Below are 13,374 nucleotides of genomic sequence, written 5' to 3'. Positions count from 1 at the left end.
CCTTTCACTTAATCCAGTCAATATTTATTGTAATATGTACCTGTTTGGTATTATTCCTGAAATTGTTTCTTGTGTTTCTTGTTTAGTATGCTTGCTTTTTTTTTTTTTTTTAAGATTTTATTTATTTATTTGACAGAGATCATAAGTAGGCAGAGAGGCAGGCGTGGGGGGGCGGGGACAGAGAGCCTGATGTGGGGCTCGATCCCAGGACTCTGAGATCATGACCCAAACGGAAGGCAGAGGCTTAACCCACTAGGCCACTCAGGTGCCCCAGTATGCTTGCTTTTTGTTTAATTTTTAATATTTACTTTAATAGTTGACCTTTTCTGTTATTCTTTATTTCCTCCAGTGGTTTGGAAATTCTTCAGCTTTACTCATACATTTTAAGCAAATTCATCTTAAGCCTGCATTTCCTTAACATCAAAGGTTAATGACTTATAAATTGCTCCCTTATCCCTATACACACTTGATTTTAACATATTTTACTTAAGCATATCTTACTCTTCTTCGCCTAAAATTTTGTTGTAATTTGGGACGTTATTCCCAAGTCATTCATTTTAAAAATTATATTGTGTTCATCTATTTAAAGAGTTCTTTTTTAAATCCATTATAGTAAACTGAACCCCTGTGTTAGTAACAGTTACTTACACTGGACTATTAATTTTATTGGTATATTGTTTACATAATTTTTTATATAAACATTGTTTTCTTAGGAGGTCCTTGGTCTGAATCATTTATTTGCTGAACTACTTACTTTAAGTAACTCTTACTCCAGAGTGAATGTTGTCCTGCTTTTCAAATCAGAGCATATCTGGTAATTTTCTTCTACCCATATCTTTGAATAATAGACTGACTAAAAAAGGGTTCTGTTTTTGTTTTTTTTGTTTTTGTTTTTGTTTTACACTCAGAATTTTGTAAATGTACCTCCGTTGCCTTTTAGCATTTACTTTTACTGATGAAATGACTGGCAGTGTAAATCTCTTTTCTCTTATTCTAAGTAAAAAGAAAATCTTTTCCGTATTTGGAGCTTTTAAACTTTATTCTTGAAATTGAGATACTTTACCAGGAAAGCATTATGTATACATGCTTTCTCTACCCCCTGAGTATTCTGCGTATATACTTCTCAGAGCCCATTTGATACGAAGACTCAAGATAGTATTCAACATTGCAAAGTTTTCTTGTTCTCCTTCTGCTTTCCTTTTTAAAAAAACTTTTTAAAAATTTATATTCCTTGATTTTTTTCTTGTTCTGGAAATTGTGTTTTACATTATTAAATGTCTTGACCACCTCATGATTTCTGTGTCTTCAGGTTCACTATACATTATGAGGACATTTCTTTATTTTTTAAATCACTAATTTTTCTACATAATACCTCTATTTGGTTATTTTGACAGTTTTGTTTTTCTTTTTTTCCTTCTCTCCTAAGCACATATTATCTACTTTTTTCAAAGTAGCATGCTCTTTTTAAGATGCTATTCTTTCCTGTCTCAATAGAAATAGTTTATATTTTTTCTTCATTAATTCTATTTCAGTTTGGGCCATTAGTTGTAATTAGATTATTGTTTCTCTTCATTGTATCTGGTCAGGTTTTTCCATCAGTTCTTGTGCTGGGTAATTTAGAGGGTGATAAGTGGGCCACTGAATGGGCTCTTCAGAGTGCATGAACCGGGAGCAGATGCTCAGGGAGAAAGGAAGAACTCTTAGTGAACATAGTTGTCCAGCACTGGGCAGATTGATTTAAGTAATGAAAAAGGAGCCTGGTTTTTATTATGTGTGGAAGTCCATCCACATTTCTTTGGTGAAATGATACACTGGGAAAGCTGGAACATAGTAAAAAAAGGATTCTTTACCTTATATTACCTTGGATAAAATATAAAAGATTATATAATCTGGTGCTTTTCAATTGTTTGGTGGCTCCCTTATCATGGAGTTCAGTGTGGTCGTGGCAACTTCTACACCTGAGTTTTAAGCAAAGAACTCCAGACACTGTCAGTCTCCATTTTACCAGGGTATGAGTTGATGATTGTTACCAGCAAGCACCTCTGAAGTGGTATTTTATAAAAGATTATGCTTTGTTGGGGAGTGAGCTCTTACACCAAACACCAAGTTTTATAAGATACCCAAGGACCTTGATGTAAAAATTGCTAATTTTCTGATATGTGCTCCTACTTTTCCTTTAGTACCTTTTTGTCTCTCAAACTGCTAATCTCCAGTTATACTGGTTTCCTCAGACGAAAGGTTCCCAAGACTCATGGAACCCTTTTTTCATTCCATCCATAATATTTTCTGTATTTCTTAAGTACAGACTATATTGCTTACTGAAGTTGGCTCTGGACTTGATACGTTCCTGTCCTGCTATTTTTCATAACCTGCTTTTCCCCTTTTGGTTACAAATAAAGAGGTAGCAAGTATGATTTAGATTGAAGAGGGAATATGTGAAAAATTTTAATCTTCTGTCTTTTGTTTTTGAGAGCTATATAATTATTTAATCAGAAGCTTAAAACTAGGCATGTAGAGTCCTGGTATAAGAAAAGAAATGTGGCTGGGGGCTCCTGAGTGACTCAGTCGGTTAAGCATCTGCCTTCGGCTCGGGTCATGGATCCTGAAGTCCTGGGATTGAGCCCCGCATCAGGCTATCTGCCTGGAGGGAAGCCTACTTCTTTCCCTCCCTCTGCCTGCCTCTCTCCCTATTTGTGTTCTCTCTCTGTCAAATAAATAAAATATATTTTTTTAAATGTGGGAACCAGGAAGACCTACGTAGCCTTCCCAGAGCATTAAATCTCCTTGAGCAGATAAGACATAAATGTATGAAAAGAAAAGGAAAAAAAGGCTTATTAGATAGCCTATTACAAATTTTATTTGACAGAATACTTGCATAGACAGGGCTTTGCATGTGCAGAAAACAAAACATAAACAATTGACATTTAAAAGGGGAGAGTGATAAATGAATTCTGAGGATCAGGAAACTAGAAACCCAAGCTTCATGAGGGCGGGTACCATGTCTGTTCATCATTGCCTGCTCAGTGCCTGCCACTGTCCTGGGTGTAGGCTGTCAGTTAGTATATACTGAGTAAACAAATAGGTATTTGTTGAACAAATTGAAGAGTGCCATGAGCGAGATAATTTATGTGGGCCGAGGTGAAATGGAAAGGCTTGAGAAAATACTAGGAGGTGTAAGTGATGACTAAAAACATCAGTATACCAATGTGATTGGAGCTGTGAGAATGAGTGCAAAGTTCTGGGACATAAGGCTGCTTTGCTAGCTTGGAACCAAATTATAAGCAGCTTTGATTGTTGAACTTAAGATTTTGGGATTTGTTTTTTAAACAAAGTAGAGTTTCTCTGAATGGATAGTAGCATTGTCAAAAAGCAGTGTTTTAGGAATAGTTTGAAAACATAGTGAAGGTTGTGGTGAGGAAAAGACTGGAGACCAACATTGAGACCATTTGTGATGTTGGATAGGAATTCTTGAGACACTAAATAGGTCCTTTAAGATTAATATTTCCTTATATGTAATATATTACATAAAGGTGCTTTTTAAGCCCTAGTGTTTGAACATAATGACATGGCTGTCTTTTTCAGTATTTAATTTTCCTTGGCATTTTGTTATTGATCTCATGGCTTTTCTGTGAGATCATGGTATAAATTTTGAATACATTTGTTCTTACTTGCTTTTTCTTAATGTCAAGCATAGCACATGAGGCATTTCTTGTTGCTCTGCAGCTGCTAAATTCAATACTTAATAAAACTGAATAGCATTAAACTCAGCTAATAGAGGGTAGCAAAATATGGCTTTACAGCTTCTAATTGATAATATTTGTAAGGTTTAACATATGTTACAGATATGAGCAAAATAGGGGTGACCTGTTTACAGCATTTTGATCAGAATTTGGTTAAAGCACCAGATTTTTTCTTGTTTGATTGCCTTTTGGCCTTTTCCCTTTCGTGGTTTTTTGATATGTGGTTCAGTTTTTGTTAGTGTCTATGTGTTATTGACGAAGTTTTTATTTTCTTATTTCAGATTGTTATCTTTTGTAATTTTAAAAAATTTCTTTCTCAAAGCTTTTGCCTTTTTTTTGTTCTGAGTATTCTTGATATATTTACATTTTTCCTTTTCAAGAATTTATGCTTAGTATACAAGTTTGGAATTTGTTATAATTTCATACAAATCCAAGTGAAAGCGTAGTAGATATGCTCTTTGGGACAAGAGCCACCTGTAATCTCCTTTAGCTAATTGCATTGTGTGCTTGGTACTTAAGGTTATTAAAATGCTTTCCTTAGTATTTGTATAATAGGGTTTTACAGTTGGAGTCAGACAGACTATAGGATTCATTTAAGGGAAGAAAAAAAAAAAAAACAACCAGTGTTGAGAATATCTAGTTTGTAGGCCCAAGATAGCTAGGATCTAGCAATTCCTTTTTCCTTCTCTTACCACATCTATCTAACCTCTAAACCCCCAGTTCAACCCTTTCTCCTCCCTAATGTGGGGAGGAGAGGCCATAGTAAATCAGTGGGAAAAGTTCTGATTATAGTAGGCAGATAGTAAAAGGCACAGATAACTCTAATTTGGTTGAATGGGTAGCTTGATTTTGTTAATGTCCTTGGAATAACTGATGGGAAGAAATTAAAGAGAGTTGAAAAACAATTGCTTCTTGATAACAAATGAAAAATCGAGAGTCTAGAAAATAGTATAGAAAAATTAGCTCTAACTACAGTGTTGATAATGCAAACTCTGCAGATTACTCTATTGAAAAGAGTGGTTTTAATACTGTGGACCCCCCCCCAAAAATCCTTTACACTGCATTATTATTCTTAAATTTCAGTCTTTTTAATTTTTTTTTTTTTATGATCTTATTTCTAAGAAATCTCTACACCCAGCGAGGGCCTCAAGCCTACAACCCTGAGATCAAGAGTCTCATGCTCCACTGAGTGAGCTTTCTAGGCTCTCCTGTGTTATTTAATGAAATAAAATACTCTTTCTAAGGACCATCCTTCTACCCCTTTGTCTTCAGAACCCTTTATGGCGATTGTGATAAAGAAATGCTAACTGTGTGTGTGGATTTCATGTATCCACCTGGGTATAGTATTTTAAATTAGTGGGTCTCCCTTTCTTTTGACAATAAGAGTACTTATTTTCTTTTTTTAATTTAAGTTTTATTCAGGTAACATACAGTCCAATATTGATATCTGGAATAGAATTCAGTGATTTATTGCTTACATACAAAACCCAGTGCTCAATCACAAAATGTGCCCTCCTTAATACCCTTCACTCATCCCCCCACCCATATCACTCCATCAACCTTCCATTTGTTCTCTCTCTTTAAGATTTTCTTATGGTTTATTTCCCTCTCTCCTTTTCCCTCCTTCCGCCCCATATGTTCATCTGTTTTCTTAAATTCCACATGAGTGAGATCATAAGATATTTGTCTTTCTCTGACTGACTTTTTTCACTTAGTGTTAGTAATATACTCTAGCTCCACCCACATCCTTACAAATGGCAAGATTTCATTCTTTATGCTGGCTGAGTAATATTCCATTGTAACTTTTTTTTTTTTAAATTATAAACCTGTAAGTGATAGTAGACTATGTGACAGAATACTTAGTGCCACAAAATACAAAGTACATACTAGAAATTCAGTAATGCTTTTTGTATTTTCTTGATTACAGTAGCATTTTTATGCATTTGAAAAGTACTATGTGTACTGAATGTACAAGACATTCTTTCTGAAGCTCATGCTTTAAGTTTATATGGATTCATGGACCCTTTGTAACTGTTTGAACTCCCAGTGAGGTCCATAGTTTGGGAAGCACTACTACTCTTAACCCATTATTTCTTTTATGTTATATAAAGGTACAGTCTGATTCCTTTCTTCTTTTCACTCCTTTTTCTCTTAATGAACAAGGGGAAACAGCAAGATGGCCAAGATTTTAAAATTGTTTTCATTGAGTTGATCAGCGGTGTTTGAGGTAATAAATGAGAAAAATTTTTATATACTGGTAAAAGGTGATAATATTTTAAATATTGATGTATAGGTATATATGAATTTTTTGTGTGTATAGCTAGTGGGTTCTACCTTCATAAAAGAACCAGCAAGTAGTTACTGTGGCAATGTGAAATAATTACAACGTCGTTTTCTTTTAAAATACTATGTTGTGACCTTTTTCTTTAGTGATAAAGGTGTTCTCAGTGAGTATTTTGCTTCTTCAACTGTTAGCTTGAAAAACCTATGACCTCAGTTGATATTCAGAAACATGCTATTTAGATTAATGTAGAATGCTGTGGAAATTTGAAACAATTTGACCTTTTATTGGGAAAGGTGCCTTTTTAAAAATGGAGTTTGGGCATTTATGTAGGGAGGTATTGGGATTTTTGTAAAATGATAAGAGAACCCATGAATTTCCATTCATTCTTTGGTTATTTCTAGTGGTGTCTGTTTTGTATTGTTCTTGAATGTGCTTTGAATTGGTATTGATTAACATTCAAATCATGGACAGAACTGCAAATGCTTCTTTTAGATTTGTCATTGACACTCTTTCCTCAGCATCCTTTCGTAATCTGGGGATCCTTGAGAACTGGCAGAATACACTATCATTTTTTCAGCAACAGATTGATATTACATTACCATAGGGAGTATTATTGTAATTTGGATTTTTTTCTTATCCTTTCAGGGTTTGAAAGTATTCTTGAAGGGCTGTTTGGACCTGCATTATTAAAAGATCTCAGTTTATTTAAAGGTATTCAAATTCTTTTTTTTTTTCTTTTGGTATTTCAAATTCTTCCTCATGACATATATGATATTTTTGTGATTTAAGCCTCCATCTCCTTTTTATTCAATTTTATGTGAGATAAAGCTGTATCCTTGTAAGCATCTTTTTGTGTTGATAATGCAAATACATGTATTAAGATACATATACCAGTGAGCAGTTCTTAAGAATTTTAAGACAAATAAGGAAACCGTCTACTATTTAGGGTTTTTGTTCTTGTTGTTAAATATTTTTTATATTCTCATTTGTTTCCTAAAAAATTCCTTTTCTTGACTGTTAATTTAGTATTCCCACTGTTTTTGCAGACTGTGAACCTGAAAACATTTCTGATTGGACTTTTGATGAAAATTGTCTATTCTGTTGCTTGAGAAGAGATAAAGTAAAGGTAACCAAAAAACTTGTGGAACTTCCCTAGAGTGGTGTTTTATGGTTTTTATTTTTTCAAAATTTGATTACTTTGTTGGAAGATTTATAGGAAAAGGAAGATGTGATTCCATATTTATTTATAAAAGATTTGTTAGTAACTCAGTTTTGGTATTTAGACTGCTTCTAGTATGTTGATTAGCCTATTGAGAAATCTGTATCCCACCATGCATTGCTTTATTTGTATAGTTCACTAGGCAGAATAATTAGCTAGATCTCAAACTGTTGGTTTATTTTAAATATGAAGTACATGATAATTCAAGCACTGGGAGTCATTTGTACTAAAAGCAGTAATATGGATATGGGTCAAGTAGTTACAGTTCCTGTAGCTTTATGACAAACTGTGGTTTATGCTTTAGTATAAGATGTTACTTTATACTATTTGAGCATGAATGCTGTTTAATTGTAAAAATCAGCTATACCTTTGGGTTTCTGTTTTTATTGCTCTGTGTTAAATATTAATGGAGTTTTGGTTTAGAAACATATTTCAGTTGTTGGAAATATTTATTAATAATGGTTTCCTATCTTACTTTTTTTTTTTTAATGGTACTTCTGGTCCCTGTTTTGTTTTATTTTATTTTATTTTTTTAAGTAGGCTCCACGTCTAGCGTGGATCCCAGTGGTAGGCTTGCACTCATAACCCTGAGATCAAAACCTGAGCTAATATCAAGAGTCAAATGCTTAACCGACTGAGCCACCCAGGTGCCTGTGTTCCCTGTTTTATTTATTTTTTGTCAGAGTGAGAACGAGAGGGAGCAGGGGATAGGGGTAGAGGGAGAAGCAGACTCCCCACTGAGCAGGGAGCCCAATGTGAGATTCAGTCCCGGGACCCTGGGATCATGACCTGAGCTGAAGGCAGACACTTTACCACCCAGGCACCCCCCTGTTCCCTGTTTTAAAGCTTCGGAAATGTTTTTAATTCCTCACCCCGCCTCGTAGGCTTCTAACAGAATCATTGACCAGATTCCATAAATTCTTCCCTCATACGGAGTTTCATTCTTTTTTTTCCCCACAGTCATTACTGTAGTTCATACCATTAGCATTATTTCTAGACTACTGAAATAACGTGATTGGTCTTTTTTAGTTTTCTTCAGTCTTTTAAACACTGCTACAAGCTTAAACTCCTTTTCCCCCCAGCCCTCATCCCTCAAATAGTGTGGAAACATTATCCCATGCTCCGTTTCCAGTGACTTTTTTTCATTGTATTCTGGATTCATTAGCCTAATGTTCTCGGCCTCAGTACTCTCCACAGGTCAGTCCACTTGTCTTTCTACTGCTGCCCTCTTTTTAATGATACCCCACAAGTCTTCTGTACAGTTTTCTTTCAGATAAACTGGTGCAGTCGTTTGTAGTAAACAACATGCTTTTACTACTTAGACTGTAGCATTGCATACCAGTTGTTCTTTATAGCTTAAATTCTTCTGCCCTTAACTCTTAGCTTAAGCGTTCAGCCTCCTATCCATATCAGTGGTATACTTCTGCTTTTACTGCTGTCTCAACCCTTCACACTGTTGTAGTATTAATAACAATTATTTGTCAATTAAAAGTCTGCCTTCTTTTGTTCCTCGTTTTCCGTGTTTGTGTCTTATGTTCTGAAGTACATTGTCAACCTCTGAACACTGAACCGTGTTGTGTATTCTTTGTTACCCCTCCTTGTAACCACTGTACCATTATTTACCATTGTTAGCAAATTGCTTTAAAATCTGAAAGCCAATTTAAGAGCTTTTCAGTGTGGTTTCCTTTTCTAGCTTACTACATGAAAGTTGTTATTTTGGCTATCCAGGATGGTTTGTTATCACTGAATTAATGTGAACAGTGTTTTGAAATTCAGTGTGGTTTGAGAAAGAACATAAATTAAGTATCAGTGAAGTTGTAATTGATCACTTTAAACTGTGTGTGTGCATGCATATGCATGCATGTTGTGGCTGTTGAACAAGTCATTTAAGAGGCATTTTCGTGGAGTAGAAGGAGCAGCTATTAATTATCTTTTTTAGGGTAGGGTTGGGAAGAAAGCCCTTCTGTGTTCAGTAATTGAGTACAGTATATTCTTGTAATATGATTGAGTTTTCCATTGCTATGTGAGGTAAACTATTGTATGAGTATTTTTAGAAGACAGAAATAGCAAGGCATGGAACCATGTAGCATTTAAAACAGCTGTTCTTATTATTTTTATTCCTCAATTTCTAGTTGCTTTTCTAATTAGAAAGAATATTTCCATTTGACAATTTAGCTAGTTCTCAGAAAGCTGATGTTTTCTGTTAGACACTATTTATCTTTAGCATTTATTTTTTTCAGACACAGCCATAACATCTATAGCGGAAAATAGGAAAAGTAGAAAGCTTATTAGAAGATGTAAATTGTCAGCTATGTATCTCTAATTGTGTTAGACTTAAAGTGATTGAACTAAAACTTTTTGAAGGCACTTGGAGCATCTCATCTGAAAAGAACTAGAATATGGAAGTAAATATATCCAGTGGGTTGAAGCTTGTGCTTTTTAAGTTTGGCTTTAAGAATCCAAGAGAAGGAAATCTCTGCAGAGTATGGTAATAGCCAATAGGTGGCAGCATAGAGCATAATAGTGGAATCTTGAGTTTGAAGGTGGCATGTTGAGATATCCAGATATTTGGAAAAGCTGTTAGAAATATTGGTCTGATAGTTGGGAAAGAAATGGAGGTTATGCATGTTTTTTCTTTTGGACTTTTGTGTATATACAGGAGCTGTTAAAATGGATAGAGTAAATGCATACAATTTTTTATACTTATTTTATAAAATGCATAGGTAAAAAATACAGAGTAATCTCTTTGGAAAATAGAACAGGGGTTCACCTGGAGATAAGTAAAACAATTGTTGATCTACCCTTCAAGAGTCTATAGTGGTTAGAAAATGAAATTTTTAAGGGATATGAAAGTAACATTTTTTTAATATCTACTATGTGCCAGTTACTTTACTTGTTCCTATTTAAATCCTCACAAGAATTGTATAAAGTTGGTTAAGGGCATCCCAGTTTTAAAAATAAGAAATTTGAAGGATTTGAGAGACTATTATAGGCAACGTCATATGGCTTGAATTTGATCCATGTTTTTAGAATATATGCATTTTGATAACTAGAATAGGATCATTAACAGCAGGAATTAAACTAGAACTTGGAATGACTCAGTTTGAAAGAGAGAAGAGAAACAATGTAAATGGACATGAGTGTATTTGAAATAGCCAATCTCAGCTATGCCTAGGAATCTACTAGTGAGTACGTGCCTCACTGGCTGCTTTCTTTCTTTTCTGTTGGACACATACTGGGCACTCTAAAATATTTACTAAATGAGTAACTTTACTAAATAAGGTTTAATATACTTGAATTATATTAATAGCTAATTTTTGAGTGCTTACATGTGACAAGCATATACACACAGTTGTCTGTTATATATGTACACACTCATCAGGCTTTTATACTTTTTTTAGCTTCTTTTTAAAAATAACTTTAGACTTACAAAAGTTGCAAAAACAGTAAAAAGAGCTAATGTATACCCTTTGCCCAAACTTTCCAAATGTTACCATCTTATATAACCACAATACAGTTATAAAAATCAAAAGAAATTAACATTAATGCTATATTATTTAATCTATAAACCTTTCACAGTTAGCCAGTGATCTCAATAACATTATGTTTCTGGTCTAGGATCCAATCTAGGATCACACTTTATGTTTAATTGTCATGTATTCTTGGTCTCCTTTAGTTTGGAATAGTATTTTTTGCTTTGCCTTTCATAAATTTTGAGAATACTGACATTGGTTTATACAGTGTTGCTTCGATTTAGGTTTGTCTGATGATTCCTCATGATTGATTTTAGGTTATGCTTTTTTGGCAAGAATTCCACAGAATAACGTATGATCCTTAGTGCACCCTATTGGGAAGCACCTGGTGATGTTTTCCTTGATCAGTTAGTTAAGGTGATGTCTGCCAGTTTTCTCTATTATAAGGTTTTTATTTTTTTTCCACTTTCAGACTTAATAGGTATCTTGTGGAGAGGTACTTTGAGATTTCATAAATATCTTTTTCATCATATTAGTTTCTCATCGTGTACTAATTTTGGCACCCATTGGTGAATGTTGCTTGAAAAATTACTACCTACTCTTTACCAAATGATGATTTTCTATTATTCTGCTTCTCTTAGTTGGAATTCTACTCTAAGGAAGACCTTTCCCTTCTCTATATTTATGTATTTATTTACCTATCAATACAGAATCATGGATTCTTACTCTAGGAATTATAATTCATTACAATCATTTTTATAGTTCAATGTCCTAGATTTGACCATTAAGAGTTCTTTCAAGTTGGTTCCTCATCTTTTTTTTTACAAGTTTCTATAATTTTTTTTTTAAATAGCACCTCTTTTCTCTTTTGGTACCAGAAAATATCCCAGACTTACTTTTGCTTTCTCTGTCTCAGCTCTGGATTTCTCCAAAGAACTTTAGTTTCTTCTATTTAGAAAATTGTATAAGAAAGCAAGGTCTAGGCACTAGGTATCTTTACTGATAGGCACTAGGTATCTTTACTGATACTAGAGGATCATTACATCTTGGTCTCCTTGGTTGCCTGAGCTAGGAAATGCGTATTTTTACTAAATATATGTACATATACATCTGTATTTCTGTATCTACTAAAAACCATCTTACGAGGCTTTTATTAATTGTGTTGGTAGTATGAAGAGTCAGTTGAGTATTGTGAGAGGGGGTTGGAGAGATAAGAAGAATAAAACATTGCTTTCAGTACTTATTGTCCCTAAAAATGGACTAACTCTAAGTGATAAATAAATCTATGGTATAGCTGTGCTTGTTTTGCTGAAGTAGAGTAGAGATAGCGCTTGTAGAGTAAAGAGCATGTCTATTTTACTAACTAGGGATAATGGGAGAGAAGATGTAATACCAAAATCTAAAATAATTGTGCTCTAAGGAAATTTGTTATAAGACTGTTAGTAAGTTTAGTATTTGACTAGCATTTTAGGACAGTGTTTTAAGAAGGCAGGTCTTGAGCTGCATTTTTGAAAAATACATAGGCAGAGGTGAGAGGGGCATGTCACAGGTGGAGCAGAACATTTATTTTTGGATTTAAACAGAGATAAGTTTAGAGCTAGATCACACAGATACCCTTCATTGCCCAGCTAGCTGAGGAATCACGTATTGAGATTCTTTTCATATTTATCATTAGTCTGTCATGTTGCATTTAGTCTGAACATTTTATAATTTTCTCTGGTTCATGAGTGTATGTTAATTAGAAGTTTAGATACATCCTTTTAACATTTTACTTTTATTGCTACTTTAGCACATTGAAAGTTTACAGTAAGAGCAAATGATGAATCTTCTTACTGTTTTCTCATAGTATTCCACAACACGTATTTATGTCCAATATATTAGTTTGGGTATACTCATTGGTACTTGATATAACTTGTCTGTCATCTTGTCCCAGAGTACCACAGATCATTAAATATTCATAGTATGTACTATATGAAAGGAACATTGGGAAAAAAAATATAGTGCATATCTATTAGGGATGAGAAAGAAATATGAGAGTTTTAAAGGTTATTTATGAGATTTAAATAGACACAGGGCAGAGTTAAATGGATACCACAAGTTAGTACATGATGAATTAATTTCTTCATTAACTCTGTGGGTTTAAATTGTGAGACTTAACCTTGTACTTCAGAGGCCTTTTATATAGATTATTTTAAAAGATTAAGGAAACCCAGTTGACTCAGTGTATCAGTGCTCAGTGCAGGATCCCATTAAATACCGAAGTGGGTTTTTTTTTGAACTCCTACTTACCTGTAGATTTTTCCCTAAAACAAAAGGCCTCAATAAACCTGTAGTCAGTGGTTATCCCTATGTGTTAAATTTTATGTGGTCAGAGTGAACCAATAGACTAATCATTTGGCACATTTATTAAGTGTCTGGAGGTAGGCCAGAGGGTATACCAAAGAAGTAAAACACTGATTCCTCCTTATGGACTGTTGGTGAGGCCATGGATAACTAAACTAATGCAATTAAAGGAGATTTAAATTAGGGAGAGTTAAATAGGTAGGGAACATTGAGAGTAAAATCCCCTTCATTCTACTATATAATATTCTAAAAGATAGTATATACAAGAAAATTTAAGTACTAAAACACTTGAGAGGGGAAGTGGATGACACTTCA

At 34.1% G+C, this 13,374-nt stretch overlaps 1 protein-coding gene across 8 annotated transcripts in view; it reads left to right on the top strand.

Annotated features, from left to right (window-relative positions):
* LCOR (ligand dependent nuclear receptor corepressor) overlaps positions 1–13,374 on the top strand; it is a 134,833-nt gene that overhangs the window by 57,820 nt on the left and 63,639 nt on the right. For 7 of the 8 annotated variants that reach the window (XM_032883253.1, XM_032883258.1, XM_032883245.1 and 4 more), the window contains 2 exons: positions 6,670–6,735; positions 7,071–7,150. Coding sequence is in view for 4 of the 8 variants with exons in the window: in XM_032883245.1 (XP_032739136.1) it covers positions 6,670–6,735; positions 7,071–7,150 (146 nt within the window). In the remaining 4 variants the exon portion in view is untranslated. Of the gene's footprint in view, positions 1–6,669; positions 6,736–7,070; positions 7,151–13,374 lie in introns of those variants that run through there. The other variant, XM_032883246.1, reaches the window with a different exon arrangement.

Source organism: Lontra canadensis, unplaced genomic scaffold, assembly GCF_010015895.1.
Source record: "Lontra canadensis isolate GAN:19392208 unplaced genomic scaffold, GSC_riverotter_1.0 scaffold3, whole genome shotgun sequence".
NCBI lineage: Eukaryota > Metazoa > Chordata > Mammalia > Carnivora > Mustelidae > Lontra > Lontra canadensis.
Note: the sequence above shows the minus strand (reverse complement) of the source record. Positions and strands in the feature narration are given on the sequence as shown.